We start from the raw sequence: 17,704 nt of genomic DNA, 5'->3' as shown, positions 1-17,704 counted from the left end.
AGGACCTAAGTTCAAATCCAGCCTCAGATACTTAACACTTACTAGCTGTGTGACCTTGGGCAAATCACTTAACCCCAATTGCCTCACACACACCCCCCAAAAAAAAAGAAAGAAGAAGAGATTATATGCAAGGAGTGGGGATTCTTGATGAGAAGAGAGTGCATTTCAGGCATGGAGCAAGGCTGAGGCAAAGTTACAGAGAAGGGAGGTAGTTAGTTAATAGCAACAACTCCCACTTGGTGATCGAATTAGCCCTATGAGGTAGGTGAGAGGAATATGATTCCCATTTTACAGATGACAAAACAGTCAGAATGGGCATTCAACTAGTAAGTCCATTTAGCTTTTTGTTGCTATGTCTCTTAGAGTTAAAGTTTATGAGATAGAGTCCTTACTTTCATGGAATTTGTATTCTCATAGTGGGATAAAACACATATAGAGATGATGATAAAACATGGTAAATGTCTTAAAGTGAAGTCAAAGTGCTACTTGAGGCTGGGGAGAATCATAACATGTGGGGTTTCTGAAGAAGGCAGCATTAGAGTTAAGTTTTTTAAAAGGATAGCAATTAAATAGAAAATACCAAACTTTGTAGCTGCTTGTCCAAAAACAATGGAAAATTGAGGTGGGGTGCTTCCTCTGTGCAGAAAAAGTACAAATATAATCTTTGTGGTCCTCTGCAAATCTGACCAGACTTCTTTTGTGCCTGACTGAGACCATTTCATTTCCTCCTCTTGTAGGTGTTTATCCTGTGTTTGGGCGAGGTGCCTCCAACTTGTCAGGGGCAGCAGTTCGAGTTCACATTGTTGTCGCTGCAGAAAAGTATGCTTCTTTTCCCCCGGGGCCTGCTCACCAGCCTAACTACACAGAAGACAGCAGTAATAGTGACTCAGAAGGGATTTCCCACCAAGAGGACCGTGAAGAGCCTGAAAAGAGTGACTCCAAGAAGCCTTCTTGTTCTGAGGGCCCCCAGGCAAAGAGTCCCCCTGCTGAAGCAGGCACAGTGGATCTGGAAGGCACATTTGCTGTCAGCATCTTAGTGGAAAGAGCAATGCACTTAAGTTTAAAAGGTATTCTTAGTTTTCTTACCTCACTCCAGTCAGACCCTCTGATGCCTGGAATCTTAGAAGCTTATCTAATCTGGCACATACCTGAGCAATCCCTTCCCAAACTTCCCTGGTAAACTGTCCTGCTGCTGCCACAGATAAAATTCCCTCTGAAGACATCCCATCCTACCTGTGGACAGATTGATAGGAAGCTTTTCTCTATGCCAAATAGTAAGTATAGCTCACATTTGTATGCCATTTTAAGGTTTACAAAATACTTTCTTCTTAAGTCTTCTGAAGTAGGTAGGTGCTTACTTTACAGATGAGAATATTGAGGTTCTGAGAGCTCCAGTGACTTATTTTCTCAAGGTCATTTGCAAAGATAGTAAATGGCAATAGGAACCTTGATCTTTTGACTCCAGGCCCAAAGATCTTTACCTTACTCAGTAGATACTCCTCAATTTATATGCTTTCCTCATTTTCTGCCCTCTTGTATAGAACATCTACTCCTTCCATATGATAACTCTTCACATACTTGGAAGACAGCTGTCATTTTCCCCAGGTATCCTTTTCTCCAAGTTTAATGCTCCAAGTTCTTTCAACCAATCTCTTGCCTCTAACAGAGGCAGCTAAGTGGTGTAGTGGATAGAATGCTGGGCTTAGAGGAAGACCTGGGTTCAAATCTAGCCTCAGATACTAGCTTTGTGATCTTGGGCAAGTCACTTAACTTCTGCCTCAGTTTCCCCAACTATAAAATGAGGATAACAATAGTACCTACCTCACAAGGTTTTTGTGAAGATCAAATGTGATAAAGTAAGGCACTTAGCACAATGCCTAAAACACACTAGGCACTTAATAGATGCTTCTTCCCTTCCCTCTTCCCCCTTACCATCCCAATTGTCCTTCTTTAGGTGCCTTCCTTCATAGTAATTTCCTCCCTCAGCACATTTTTGCAAATGGATTCTGAATGGGGCAGTCAACAGCAAGATTTACCACCTCCCTCATTATGGAAATTGCTATTATCAATGCAACTCAAGGTTATACTAGGGTTTTTTGGCTCCTGTGTCTCCCTTTGACTTGTCTTCCTCAAGATCGTTTCAGTCATTTCTCAGTATTTAAGGACAGTTAACTCTAGAATTTCCATACTGTTAAAACCTAGAGGAGGACCTGATTTCAAATCTGGCCTCAGACACTTGACACTTACTAGCTATGTGACCCTAGGCAAGTCACTTAACCCTCATTGCCCTGAAAAAAAAATCCTTATTAATAAAACCTAGAATTTTTGTATAGTCAAAAAATGCTCATCTATCTGCAGTCTTTCACCATTATTTTAAACTTACATTATCAGCCAATTAGATGAGATTATGCAGATAAGCTATCCATAGTACAAAGAAGCATTCACAAAGCTGTGATTAATCATCATGAACAAGATGTTAACACCAAAGGCAACATAGAGATTCAGATGTTTACAAAAAGATTAACTCCAGCTCCAGTCCTCAGAGGTATTTTTATCCTAACAGAGACATAAAGCAATCAAGCATTAATCAATATGATTATGTATATAGATTAGATTGATAATCAAAATACATAGGGAAAGGGACCTAGGATTTCATGGGTAGGGAGCTCCCAGTGAGGAACTTCCTCTACCAATGCAGGTCAGTGCCTTCTCTGCAGCTTGGATCGTTGCCTAGAGCACTGAAGTATTCAGTGTCTTGCCCAAAGTCACACAGCTAGTTTGTGTCAGAGGGAGAACCTAAGTCTTTGTGGCTCCATAGTCAGCAGTCAGAGCTTATGCTTCTCATTAGAATATATGTTGGTGTACATATCTTCATCAACAACACATTTATAAAATATTATATTTAGAAAGAATCTTAGACATGATCTAATGTAGCCTCCCAGGTCAGGTCTCCCATTCTGTATCCTTGCCAGGTAGCTTTCCAATCCATTTAAACACCTCCAGTGACAGGGAATTCCTTCCCCCCAAAGGTGATCCATTCCAGTGTTGAACAACTTTAATTTTTGGAAATTCTTCTTTATGCTTGTTTGCAGTAAACAAATCCACTTCTTCTTCCTCATGACAACTCTTAAGATATTTAAAAATCTGCTCCAAGACTATAATGCCCATTTAAACTATGATATTAATTTTTAAAAATATATTTAAGTAACCACTATGTGCAATTGGCTGATCTGGCTGCTGAGAGATAGAAAAACGGGATCCTTGTGGAGTATGACAGCCACACAGATAAATATGATATTAATTAGAATATAATAAGTACATTAAAAAGCACAAAGGTGAAATGAGATTAGATGATAATAAAGAGGGCATCACCAACTGGATTCATCAGTACATTCAAGTAGAGTCTTGAAGGATGGGTAGGAGGATGCCTCAGGAAGAGGTAGGGGGAAAGACATTCTGATCTTAGGGAAAAGCCCAAGCAAAGGCTCATGGGTTGGAAAAATACAGGAAATGTATGAAGATTGTGTACAAGATTAGCTTAGCCAGAATATAGACTAAATATAGGGAATCAGAGGAGGAGATAATGCTGGGAATACAAGGTAAAATCAAAGTGCACTAGGCAGCTAGATGGCACAGTGGATAAAGCACCGGCCCTGGATTCAGATACATGACACTTACTAGCTGTGTGACCCTGGGCAAGTCAGTTAACCCTCATTGCCCTGCCAAAAAAAAAAAAAATGTGCATTGGCATGCAAATGATAATGACTCAGTAAGCAATGGAAAGTCACTAAGCAAAGAAGTGATGTGATTAGATGCATTAATCAAGATCACTTTTTCAGCCTGCTATGAGGATTATGTGATGTCAATTAAGTATGGCTCTGAAACCATAAGGCAATTCAGAAACATGAACTGTTATTGATGTCATCTTACACTAAAATTCTCAGGTGCCTTGTCCAGACATGGAGATGACCCTAGGTTCTTGAGGCTCTGTCAGAGGAACACAGCTCTGGCAGGTTCCACCAACCTAGAAAGATGTAAGGTATGGGACTGATATTACACTATGGATGATTTGAGAATCAGACTAACTATTGCAGATTTATATTACTGAAGAGTTGACCACTCTTCGATAAGTGTTCAAGGTAACAGTTTAACTGCTAGGATTTTAGTAGGGGGCAGGGAGTGAGATCTGCATTAGTGGAGATAAGGGCTACACAATAAAACTGCTTAACTTTTGAATTAGTGTTATATGATCAGTGCACTAGAAAATTTACCCTGAAAAAATAAACTTTTTATAAAGTGGAGTTTCTGTAAAGCAAACAACCACCCAATAATTTGTCTCTTTTAAAGGGGGAGGTTTGAATCTTCATATACTAGGTTTGTTTAAAATAATAAGAGCTAGGAGCAGCTGGTTGGCACAGTGGATAAAGCACTGACCCTGGATTCAGGGGGACCTGAGTTTAAATTCGACTTCACACACTTGACACTTACTAGCTGTGTGACCCTGGGTAAGTCACTTAACCCCCATTGCCCTGTTAAAAAAACAACAAAAAAAAGAAATTATGGGGTTCAGTGAATCACAGCCAAATAGCATCAACAGGAGCAGAATAAGATCATCATCATTGCTTTGGGCCACAGAAGTTCATTTATTCAGGCATGGATATGATGTATATTGCTAGAGATTTCACAAAGTTGAAATCTTGAATCATTGACATATTAATGTTATCTTCATGTTTAGCAGCTATTCCTGGGCTACTGCCAAGTGCTTTTTAGATTTTGACCTTGCTCAGTGATATAAACATTGCAGGCAACGCCTTGTTTTATTGTTACCACCCCCAGGGGGAAAGCACTACTGTTCAGACAAATGAGCAAGCACCTGTTGACTTCTTTATCATCTACTCTTGGGATTTTTCCTGTGTTTTTGGCAGTAGGATATGGGAAGTGGTTGTTTTTTAGATTCACCTCTGAGCTAGGTTTAAAAAAAAAAAAAGCAGCGGCAGCTAGATAGCGAAGTAGATAAAGCACCAGCCCTGGATTCAGGAGGACCTAAGTTCAAATCCTGCCTCAGACACTTGACACTTACTAGCTGTGTGACCCAAGGCAAGTCACTTAACTCCCATTGCCCCACCAAAAAAAAAAAACTTACCCTCAAGCCATAATAGATATTTGGCTTCCAAGGCCTTCAGCAGAGGTTACCAACCCTAGGAGATTTTGTGTGTTAAGAGAGTATTCTTAGCAAAGTCAAGCTCCAGGTGAGTCTCTTTCAGAGTTTAAGGCAAGAGCAGCACTTATATAGATGTTATTGTTGTATATAAAGCCAGAAGGAGACTATATGAGAATTCCTTCACCCAAACTTGCCCATGTTTATTCATTTGCTTAGTAAACATTTATGAAACACACACTGTGTTTAGACTGTGATAGGTACTTAAGGAAATTAAAGTCTAGATTAGACAAAAGACCCTACACTAAAGCAGACCATATACCATTTTAATTTTTGTCTTTGTATTTCCTACACCTAACACAGTTCCTTACACATAGAAGGTTTTTGTTAAATGTAATAAAATTATATAGTCTGTAGTTTAGTAAGAAGATGACAGCGGGGACGCTAGGTGGCGCAGTGGATAAAGCACCGGCCCTGGATTCAGGAAGACCTGAGTTCAAATCCGGCTTCAGATACTTGACACTAGCTGTGTGACCCTAGGCAAGTCACTTAACCCTCATTGCCCTGCCCCCCCCCCCCAAAAAAACACACAACAAGAAAACAAAAACAAACAAGAAGATATGACACAAACACAGCTATCGTGCAAAATAAAGTGTATTAGAGAAATACAAAATAAAGTCTTATGGAGGAGGTGAGTAAATCAATAGAAAATAAAGGAGGTTTTCCTGAAGGGCATGGCATTTGGGTTGGGCTTTAAAAGTTAGATAGTGGGGCAGCTAGATGGCGCAGTGGTTAAAGCGCTGGCCCTGGATTCAGGAGTACCTGAGTTCAAATCCAGCCTCAGACACTTAACACTTACTAGCTGTGTGGCCCTGGGCAAGTCACTTAACCCCCATTGCCCCGCAAAAATTAAAAATTAAAAAAAAAAAAGTTAGATAGCAATGCAGTTATCAGTCAAACAGGCATCAACTACCTACTATATGCCAAGCACTGGTGATACAAAGAAATAATTGTCCATGTCTTTAAGAATCTTTTAGGGGCAGCTAGGTGGCGCAGTGGATAAAGCACCGGCCCTGGATTCAGGAGTACCTGAGTTCAAATCCGGCCTCAGACACAAATCAGACACTCAGACCTGCCAAAAAATATATATATATAAGAATCTTTTAAGTCCTTTTTTTTTCTTTTTTTTTTGCAGGGCAATGGGGGTTAAGTGACTTGCCCAAGGTCACACAGCTAGTGAGTGTCAAGTGTCTGAGGCTGGATTTGAACTCAGGTACTCCTGAATCCAGGGCCGGTGCTTTATCCACTGCGCCACCTAGCTGCCCCCCATTTTTTTTTATAATAAACATTTTTATTTAAAGTTTTGAGTTCCGAATTCTTTCTCTTCTTCCCTCCCTCCCCTCTCCCTGAGGCAGTAAGTGATCATATATAGGTTATACATGTGCAATTATGTAAAACATTATCATATTAGTCATTTTGTACAAGAGATAACGTGTATATACATATACATAGGCAAACAGAAAGCAGACACAGGGTAACCTTGGAGAGAAAGGTATTAACAGCTAGGAGGTCTAAGAAAGGCTTTGTGAAGAAGGTGGTATTTGAGTTAAGTCTTGAATGAAACAGTGATTCTAAGAAGCAGACAGAGGTGAGGACCACTGTTTCAGGTATGAGGACCACCTGATGCTGGGGGAAGGCAAGAGATGGAGTGTCCTATGTAAGAAATAGCAAGTGGGCTAGATACAGCTGGATTGTATAGTGAAGTGATGGGAATGTAATATGAAGGTGAGGATGTGTAAGAAGTCTGGAGAGGGAGGCCAAGTTGTGACAGGCTTGAAATAACAAACTGAAAAGAATATATTTGATTCTAGAAGTCATAGAGTGCCATGGGAGTTTACTGAGTGTTAGAAACACAGCTAACCACTCAAATAGTGTTAGCAGCTTGAGTGTTGGCAGCTCTAATGTTGCTAACAGGTCTCGGCTCAAAGAATCCAAGCAAGAGGTCAACTCCTCAGAGCCTCTGTGCTGGGCGGCCCCCTACGGGGAGGTTTGGGCAACAAAAAGGTAGGTCCTGAAACCAGACTCACTTTCTGCCTTTAGGGCTCTGAGAAGAGTCCAGATACAGTCTTTTCTCTCACTGAGTAACCTGGGAGAAGGCGGTGATGTGGTTACACACATGCTTGAGGAAAGTTACTTTGGCCAGATATATGAAAGATATTGGACAGGAGAGAGATTTGAGGCCAATTAGGAAGCTACTGCAGTGATTTTGCTGGTATGGGTAGTTCCCAATGAGGAAACTCCCTCTACCAATGTAGCTTGGTAACTCTTCAATTTTTAATCTTATAATAATAAAAATTTAAATTAAAAAACAAAACCTTATGGTGGAAAATGCTCTCCACATTCAAAAAAAGAACCATGGAGTCTGAATGCAGACTGAAGGATACAAGCTGCATTGCCCAGCTGGAGCTGGCCAGCGGGGTCCCCAGTGGGACAGCCGTGACTCAGAATGCTGGTTGTGGTTTCTCCTTCATTCTCACACCTGGGAGTTGATGTCATGACTTACAGTGAATTGGATTTACATGAGAGAAGGCTGGGCAAAGTCACCAGCCTTACCCTCTTCCCCCAGAGGCATCTGAGTCTCACTTTTGTTGTTGCTTTTTTGTTATTGTTCTTGTTTATTCTTTCTTGAGGTTTTTTTTTCCTTTTGTTCTAATTAATGTGGAAATATATTTAACATGAAAGTAATGTATAACCCATATCAAATTGCTTGCTGGCCTTGGGAAGGGGAGGGTGGGAGAAACGTGTGGAACTCAAAAAATATTTTTAAATGTAACTGAGAAAAATTAAAAATTTAAATTTAAATTTAAAAAAAAGATTTCTAGTCCTAGACAATTGCCTGAGACACTGAGAGGTTTCAATGACTTGCCCAAGATTGCACTGCAAGTATGTGTCAGAGGAAAGATTTGTATACTTAGGTTCTAACCACTATACCAGTGGTTCTCACTACCCTTTCAGGGGGTCCTCAGATCAAAAATTTTAACAATAATACTAAGATTTTATTTGTCTGTTAAAATACTCCTCCCTTTTCCAACTGTATATATGTATGAAACCTAATTTTCTTTATGCACTTCAATTATAACAAAGTATCCCAACAAATTGAATACAGAATCAGATATGTGTAAAACAATGCCATTCTCACCAATTTTTTTCTTTTTTTCTTTTTTTTTACATATAAGGTATTTTATTTTTTCCGTTACATGTAAAGATAGTTCTCAACTTTTGTTTATACAAGCTTTACAATTTCAGATTTTTCTCCCTCCCCCCTCCCCTAGACAGCAGGTAATCTGATTTGGTTATATCTATATATACCAATTTTTTTAAAATAGCTATTTTTCATGAAAATATATATATACATTACATGTTAACATGTAATGGATTTATAACTGTTATTTTAATGAATTAATAAATATACTTAAGTGTGTCACTTTTAATTTCTAATACAGTAAATACTGATAGAATACACATAAACAAAAGCTCCTTGGAGGGAGCCTCAATAATTATTAATAGTGTAAAGGGGTCCTGAGACCAAAACATTTGAGAAGTACTACTCTATTCCATGACTGCCTCTCAACAGAAGTATGACTTGGTAACATGTCACTTTAAGCTGCTGTGGTGGTGGTGCTAGTAATGATTTGATAATTCTCTTAATCCTATTTCTTCTATTTCAGGAAGCCCCCTGACTGAACGGAATGTCACAGCACCCAGTTGCTGTGTGTCATTTGCTGCTGCTGATGTGAGATCCCCAATATATACTCCTGTGATTGAGAATACAGACTCACCTGTGTGGGACTTTCAGCAGGAAACCAGGTATAAGACTTGCTGTGCAGCCAACCCCCATTAATCCTGATCTTATCCAAGGAATTTCATCCAGTGCTGAGCACATAGTTAAACCATAGAACCTCAAAAATAGAAGGAGCCTTCACCTAAAGCAGAAAATCCCTCTAAAATATTCTCTGATAAGTGATGTAGACTGAAAAATTATTTGATTCCATGAAAAAGCTTTTCTACCTGTCATAAAACAGTCTGAAAGAAAACTAGAAATTGCCTATACTCCTTTCTCATCCATGTGATATCATCAATCTCATCTTTTAGAATGCAGAGTTCTAATAAGTATTCTTTTTATCATAAAAGTATTTTATTATTTTCTAGTTACATGTAGAGATAGTTTTCAGCATTTGTTTTTATAAAATTTCTAGTTCCAGATTTTTCTCCTTCCCTCCCCCCTCCCCAAGACAGCAAGCAATCTGACATAGGTTATATATGTACAATCACATTAAACATATTTCTGCATTAGTCATGCTGTGAAAGAAGAATCAGAACAAAAGGGGGAAAAACCTCAAAAAAAGAAAAAGGAGAAATATCTACTAAAGTATTCTTCAGTGTTTCCTCATAGCATGGAAGAGTGGGTTGTCAGAACTGTGTAAAGGGAGCACAATGCCAAGTTGGAAAGTCTCTGAGCATATACCTCGTAATGGGCTATATGTCCATCATAAAAGAACTAACCTACTTTGTTTAGAGAATTGGTCACAGGTGATGGTGGTTTTGACCCCTACAGTTCACAGAGACCATCTACTAATGGTATCATAATTATAATATTATAAGAGTTATTAAAGTAGAGGGAGTACCTATGCCAGTAAAATATTAAAGTTTGAGTTTGTCCCAAGAAACCAGGGATAACTCTGAGGGGCAGAAATTTTGCCATAACTCTTCTTAGAAATGAGGTAAGTTTCAGGCCTTTTTTTTCGTATTGTCCTTTGTTTCATTCCAGTCAGACCATTATACATAAGAAGAGCAGTCACAAGTACTGTTGCAAACCAGCTTTTATGATGGTACTTACTTTTCAAGGGCCATTCTTGGAGAGTAGAAAGGAAGAAAGCTTCAGAGCTATTGTCTCCAACAAAAACTTCATCTTACCCAATTCCCATCAATGATACCTCCTCTTCGGTAATGTGATAACTCAGATCAGTTACCCAAGACATCTGGTGGCACAGTGGGTAGTGCTGGGTCTGGATCAGAAAAGCATGAATTCAACTCCAGCCCAAGACACTGGCTGTTTAACCCTGGGCAAGTCACTTAACCTGTCTACCTCAGTTCTCTCAGCTATAAAATGTTATAATAACAGTACCTACACCTCCCATGGTGGTTGTGAGGATCAAATGAGATAATATTTGTGAAAAGCACTTAGGACAGGGGCAGCTAGGTGGCACAGTGGATAGAGCACCGGCCCTGGAGTCAGGAGTACCTGACTTCAAATCTGGCCTCAGACACTTAACACTTACTAGCTGTGTGACCCCAGGCAAGTCACTTAACCCCAGTTGCCTCACCCCCCCCCCCAAAAAAAAAGCACTTAGGACAATGCCTGACACATGCTATGTAAGTTGTGCCTTATTCCATTCCATTCTCATTTCTTTGCCACTGCTCACAGACATATAGTCAATAAGCATTTGCAAAGTGCTATGTCCTTGGGGCTTTGCTAAGCTCTGAAAATACATAAAAAAGGAAACACAATACCTGACATGGAGTATATATTCTGATGGTGAAATAGCATGTAAATAAATACATACTAGATACATTACAAAGCAAATGAACAGTAACCTAGAGGGGAAGGTTATAACAACTAGAAGAGAGGCAAGAAAGTCCTTCTACACAAAATGCCTTAGAAATGAGTCATGCAAGGACATAGGAATACCAAAAGACAGAGGTGAAGACATGGGACATGCCAATTGCAAAAGACAACCAGTATATAGGCACAGACACAGAAAATGGAGCATCATATTCAAGAAAGGACAAATTGGCTAAGTGGGTTAATGTGTAGAGTTCATGGAAAAGAATAAAGTATAAGAAAACTGGGAATGTAGGAAGGGGTCAGGTTGGGAGGAGCCAGGCAAAGAACTTTATATTTGATGCCAAAAATAATAGGGAACCACAGAACTCGTTAAGTCAGGCCTGTCCTTTAAGAAAATCACTTTGGAGCTTTGTGAAGGGAACATAGGGAAAATCTTGAAATAGAGAACAATTAGAAGGCTATTTCAGTGGTCCACATGAAAAATGGGGAAGGTCTCAGGGTGATGACTGTGTGACTGGAAAGAATAGGCCAGATGTGAGAGATGCTATAGAGGTAAAAACAAGATTTGGCAACCTATTGGATATTGTGGGATGAGTGAAACCAAAGAGTCAAGTATGACACTGAGGTGACTGGGAAAACGGCAGTGCCAATCAACAATATAGGGAAATTCTGAAGAGGAGAAGTTTTGGGGGGAAAGATAATTTTTTTGTTTCGGATCTGTTAAATTTGTGCTGCTTATTCAGTTCAAAATGTCCAGTGGGCATTTGGACAAAATGTTGTGACATATTTGAGGAAGAAAGAAAAAGCCTTCACTTAGTTTCCTAATGTAAGGTGGAAGATATTCAGCAGGGTGTCATGGAAGAAGTGTAGTGCTGGGTCATGAAAAGGAGAAGACAGTAGGATAGCAAGTAGTCTTTGCTGAACCACTGAGCAAGTGAAAAGTAGCATAAATTATGGCTTGAAAATAATTTGAAATCATATTGTAAAGGATCTTACAGGTGAGGATCATAGGTTCCCATTTTATTGAGTGGGCAGTGGGTTGAAAAGAACATGAGAGTAGTGCACCACTACTTGGGTATCAAATAAAGAATGGACTCCAGAGAGGAATGGCTCACGGTAGGAGGACCACATCGTACAACCATTAACTTGAGGTCCAGAGAAGGTAAATGTCCTTCCCAAAGTCACCAAAGGTAGTAGTTAAGCCAGGAGTCAAACCGAGGCTCTCTGACTCCAAATTAAGTACTCTCCACTGTACCAGCTGCCTCCTGGTTTATGTACACATGGTGACATGGCTATTTGTTTTTTCTACAGGTTATCCAAAGAACTTCTACTAGACTCCCAACAAACCCTGGTCTTCAAAGTTTGGCATAAAGCAGGTATCAATTCTCTTCTTATGTTGAAGCTGTCCCTTAAAGGAAACTAGTTGGATATCTGGTAAATAATCCTGTTAACCAGGGCTTCTTAAACTTTTTCCACTCACAACCCCTTTTTGCCTGAGGTTTTATGCAACCCTGGGTATATAGGTACATAAAATAGGTATACAAAACCTTTTACTATTGCCAAATTTTTCGCAACCCCCACATTCAGTTATGCAACCCCCCATATGGAGTCGCAACCCACAGTTTAAGAAGCTAAGCTGTTAACAGTCTGAAAGTCATTTTCTTTTTTTTAACCATTTATAATAAACATTTTTAAAGTTTTGAGTTCCAAATTCTATCCCTCCTTCCCTTCCTCCCCTCCCCCCTCCAGATGTGAGTTATACATGTGCAGTTATGTAAAACATTGTCATATTAGTCATTTTGTACAAGAAAAATAAAAGAAAAAAATGAAAGAAAGAAAGGGAGAAATAGCCTGCTTCAGTGTATGTTCAATCAATATCAGTTCTTTCTTTGGAGATGAACAGTATGCTTCATCATTAATCCTTTGGGATTGTCTTGGATCGTTGTATTGCTGAGAATAGTTGTCATTCACAGTTCATCAACAATATTTAGGAGCTCTCTTGGAGAATATGATAATCAGAAGAAAAAGAACGTTAGAAGTGAATTATAAGGAAAGGGAAGTTGTTTAGTGTCCTCCAGTAGAACCAAAGAATCTCATGGTTGGAAGGATCTTAAAAGGCTTCTGATATGAACCACAATACAATTCTGCTTGGAGTCGTACAGCCACAGACACAAAATGCCAGAGCCGAAAAGAACTTTAGAATATAATCAGTCAGTCATCAGGAAACATTTATTAAGCACCTACGATGTTCCATTTTTTCATATGATTATAGATAGCTTTGATTTCTTTATCTGAAAACTGCCTGTTCATATCCTTTGACCATTTACCAATTGGGGAATGACTTGTATTTTTATAAATTTGACTCAGTTCTCTATATAGAGAGGATTAGTTTTAATCCTATGAATTTTATTTTTTGCATTTAAAAACACACTAATAAGGGATCACAATAATACAGTAAATAACACAATAAAGGTTAAATATCCCTGGTTTCCTCCAGTCTCATTTTACAAGAAAGGAAATTGAGAATTAGGAATGTAAAGAATTAACTTATACCACTCTAGCAAAGCAGAAACACAATCACATCTTAAGACTTAAGTTCCAGTGTTTTTTCTACTATATGATGTTTCTCCACAACCACTCTTTTGAGGAAGGTAGGACCAGGATGATAATCCTCATTTTTTAGAATAAGAAACTTAAGGCACAGATTGTTTAGCAATAGAACAGGAACCAGTTTCCTTCTAATATAGAACATAGACAGATCTGAGAAGGACCTTAGATCATAAAATGTTAGAGCTGGAAGAGACCTTAAAGAATGTTAAGAAGTTGATCATCTGCCTCAAGCCTCTTGTTTTGCAGAATTAGAACAAGTCCACACTCCTTTTGTAGCTTCTGCGTTTCGCAGTAATATTTCAGAGGTGACTAGAGTTCTACTCATAGAATAACTTCCTGAAACTTCCCCTAAGAAATTGACTGAGAAAGGTCATTTGGGCTCAAAAAGGGTCTTCCAGAGGAACTGAGATACCCATAGATTTGGGTAGGCATTCTGGTTTCCTCTTCGCAAAGCCAACAAAACAGGCCTCTGCCTGTTTTCCTATTAAACAGAAAGAGCGATTCATAACAGGAAAAGAAGTCTTTTGTTGCCCATCTCTCATCTTGAGCCTGTCTTCTATCCTTTGACCTTTTTTTGGTGAGGCAATTGGGGTTAAGTGACTTGCCCAGGGTCACACAGCTAGTAAATGTTAAGTGTCTAAGGCCAGATCTGAACTCAAGTCCTCCTGACTCCAGGGCTGGTGCTCTATCCACTGCACCACCTAGCTGCCCCTCTTCTATCCTTTGAAGTCCCTGAACCTCCTTACTTGAAACCTCTGATCTTATTAACCATAATTCACCTAACCATATTTTCCCATTCCTCTCTTTTTCTGCCTTAGATGTGGAACGGGTGATTGGCTTTGCTTCTGTGGACCTCTCACCTCTTCTCTCTGGATTCCAGTTTGTTTGTGGCTGGTACAATATTGCAGACTTCAGTGGACAATGCCAGGGGCAGATTAAAGTTGCTATCTCCCCCCTGGAAAGCATCATTCATCTCAAAGAAGAAAGGCTAGCAAGGCAGGGGGCCAAGGTGTCTGGCTTAACAGTAAGTACCCTGTTTCCTCACACAAACCAGTTATGGTACTTAGTGATTGTGACCTCTACCACATGTCCTTTAGGGAGGGGAAAATGCATATCAATTTATAAGAATAAATCCTCCTAATTAATCAATCAGTAAATCAAGAATTCATTAAGTGCCTAATATGGTATCATTTCCCCCCTCTCTCCTTTCCCAGAAAAATAGTTCCTTCCCTCAGGGATTATATTTATAGAATCTCCAAATCTAAAATCTGAAAGACATCTTAGAATATGGGAAGTTAGAGATGGAAGATGCCTTAGATATCAGCTTTTCTCATTTCCCTGAGAGTAAACTGTGGCCCAGATATATCAAGTGATTACCCAGAGTCACATAGCTTTATGCCAAGCCCTACTGTGTGTTCTGGGGGTGAGGAATTGGGAGAACATCATAGAGAGCTATATTGATTTTAGAGTTGGGAAATGACTATCTTATTTCTCCTTCTTTTAGCAGATTCCAAAGTATAGTCCATTTTCCTTCTCAACCTCTGCATTTCCCAGTTGCATGGGAAGATATTCCCTAGGTCAGCCAGCCCATGGCTCTTCAAAAGATATTAATGTGTCTTCTCCTAAGAGGTGAGTGAAATATGTTGTCAACAAGGCTTAGGAAAAAGAAATATGAGTACTTACAAAATCTCTCAGTTATTGCTTTTTGAAAAGAAAAATGTAGAAACAGAAACCGACCTATTATATAATCCATTCAAGCCTGTGGTCTTTAGAAGGCAGGGCTTTGTAAATTTGCAAACTTTGTGATCTACAAAATTCAACATTTGAGGGCAAAAGACTGCCCTTTTTCCTGTTTGTTCCTGTTTAGTTCCACATCTAAAAACAGTCAGCAGCTGTGTTTTAAATACATCTCATGACCTTTCCCCTCCAAAAACCCAGGCATCAAGCCAGTTTGTACAAAGGAATGCCTCTTTCCACTCAGCATTAAACACTTAGTCAGGACTAAGGTATGTTTTACGCAGTAAAAGAGTAGGAAGCCACATTCACTTCATTATATCAGCAGCTCAGGAAGAGACCACCTAAATTTCTTCCTAGCCATTTTCTACTTACCTCAGGACAGGCACAAATTTTCACAAAAACAGAATGACAACTAGAAAGAATCTTAGAATGTAGAATGTCAAAGCTCTGAGAGCCTTAGAACATAAGAATGTTAGAGCTGGAAAGGATTTTAGAACATAAAATGGCAGAGTTGAACGGAGCCTTAGAAGGATGTGGAGGAAGAATCTGGCATATTAATAAATGCTGACTAAAACATAAAATGTTAGAACTGGAAGAGAACTTAGAACATAAGACTACCAGAATTGGAAGGGGCATTAGACTATAAAAGGATTTGGAAAGGACTTTAGAGACTGGTTAATTTGGCTTCTTCCTTTTACAGAAGTAACAGAACAACAGAAGTAATTTGTTCAAGATCAGGTAGCTAGGTAATAAGAATATAGTAATAGCTCACATTTCTGTAGCATTTCACTTTTTTCAAAACAGTCTAATGTGATGAAAGGTAGAAATAGTAGTATTAGCGCCATAATATGGATAACAAAACTAAAATCAGAAAGGGGAAGGGTCTTGCCCACAGTTACATAGCCAGTAATTAATTCACAGAAGTTATCATCAGTCCCGGGTCTCTTGTCTCCTTGCCCAGTGCTCTTTACATCTGATATCTGCCTTTTATCACAAGTTTTTTCAGAGCCTTTCTAGTTCATACCACAAAAGAAGGAGCAGCTCCCCTACCCACCCAAGAGCCAACTCACCTCTCTGAGCCTCAGTTTTCTCACTTTCACATAGAAATTAATATTTGTGGTCTCTACATCACTGGATTGTTATAAGAAAAACTAAACCTTCAATTCAAGTATGATTTAATATGAGAAATTGTTATTTTTCTCTTGTATTAATAACTAATTATTCAATCAGAACCAAGGTTTTTTCCCCCTTTCTACTTCCTCTTCCAGAAATCAACCAGACTGAGAAACCTCTAGATTTACTCAGGCCAAGATCTAATCAGACAGTAAAAGAAATTCTAAGTTTAGGCTTATAGGTATATTCCTGCTCCTTGTGTTATCTCAAACAGGTTTGGGAAACTGTTGATTCTCCCTTTTTATCAAATAATATTCCAGAAAGTCTCCTTGCCTCCTGAAAGCCAAGCCAACTTTTTTTTTTTCTGAGATGCCATAAGCATCACATCTTTGTCCACCTTGCTCTATATGGGGATTGGCGCGTTTTAATGATGATAGTGAAATGACGATGATGCCCAAGAGCTTCAATATGGAAGCACCATTGATTGGCCTCAGTTTTCCAGAAGGCCAAGAACCTCATCTCCTATCTGCCACTGAATAAGGTGTGAGGAACACTAAGATACACAAAACAAACTCCTCTGACATTACAGAGCTTACATTCTTCTGGGAGAATGTAACACACAAATAAATACAAGATAACTTGAGGAGGAGAATACTAACAACTTGGGGAAGAGAGAAATCTTCGTGAAGTAGTTGGCACCAGAGCTGAGCCTCAAAGGAAGATGAGAGGTAGAAATCAAGAGGAAGTCCATTTCAGGAATGGGGGAAAGCCTTTGAAATGGCACAGAGCTTGGAGGTATAATACCTGACTTGGGAGCAGGTAAGAAGTCAATTTAGCTACAACTTGGAAAGCAGAGTGAGAGGGAAACAGATTTGAAACAGATTTGGAGAAGTAGGTGGGAGCTAGATTGCAAAGGGCTTTAAAAATGCCTAACTCATATTTTGGATTCTATCCTAGAGGCAATATAATAGGGAGACACCAAAAGTGAGCAGGAAAATGGTCTGCTCAGACATTTCTTTTAGGAATATTAACTTTGCAACTATGGGAAGAATATATTGAAAAAAGAGAAGAACCTAAAAGTTATACTAATTATATAATAATTTATAATATTATAATATATTATTATAATAATTATATAATAGACTAATTAGCAGTCTATCGCAATAATCCATACTGGCCTAAATTGGATACTGGATGTGTATGTAATTGGAGAGGAAAGGACAGGTAAAAGAGATTTCGTGGAGGTAAAACTGGAAAGGTTTGACAACTGATTATTTTATATATGTTGAATCTGAAATGTTTATAGGACATCCAGGTAGAAATATCCAGCCGGCAACTGGAAGTACAGGATCATAGTTAAAGAGATTAGAATTGGATGTATAAATTTGGAGATCATCTTCACAGATGAGGAGAGAACATTCCAGGCATAGGGGTAAGGGATAGAATGTCTTGTTTGAGGA

The 17,704-nt window shown here is 39.0% G+C and overlaps 1 protein-coding gene across 5 annotated transcripts in view; it reads left to right on the top strand.

Moving 5' to 3' along the window:
- Nucleotides 1–17,704, top strand: part of C2CD3 (C2 domain containing 3 centriole elongation regulator) — a 148,283-nt gene that overhangs the window by 103,553 nt on the left and 27,026 nt on the right. For 3 of the 5 annotated variants that reach the window (XM_043991361.1, XM_043991359.1, XM_043991363.1), the window contains exons 24-28: nt 738–1,067; nt 8,887–9,025; nt 12,096–12,160; nt 14,213–14,418; nt 14,899–15,023. In XM_043991361.1, the coding sequence (XP_043847296.1) occupies nt 738–1,067; nt 8,887–9,025; nt 12,096–12,160; nt 14,213–14,418; nt 14,899–15,023 (865 nt within the window). The remainder of the gene's footprint in view (nt 1–737; nt 1,068–8,886; nt 9,026–12,095; nt 12,161–14,212; nt 14,419–14,898; nt 15,024–17,704) is intronic. The other 2 variants (XM_043991362.1, XM_043991360.1) reach the window with 1 other exon arrangement.

The sequence above is a fragment of the Dromiciops gliroides genome, chromosome 3 (assembly GCF_019393635.1).
Source record: "Dromiciops gliroides isolate mDroGli1 chromosome 3, mDroGli1.pri, whole genome shotgun sequence".
NCBI classification, from domain to species: Eukaryota; Metazoa; Chordata; class Mammalia; order Microbiotheria; family Microbiotheriidae; genus Dromiciops; species Dromiciops gliroides.
This window is presented reverse-complemented; position numbering and strand designations above follow the sequence as displayed.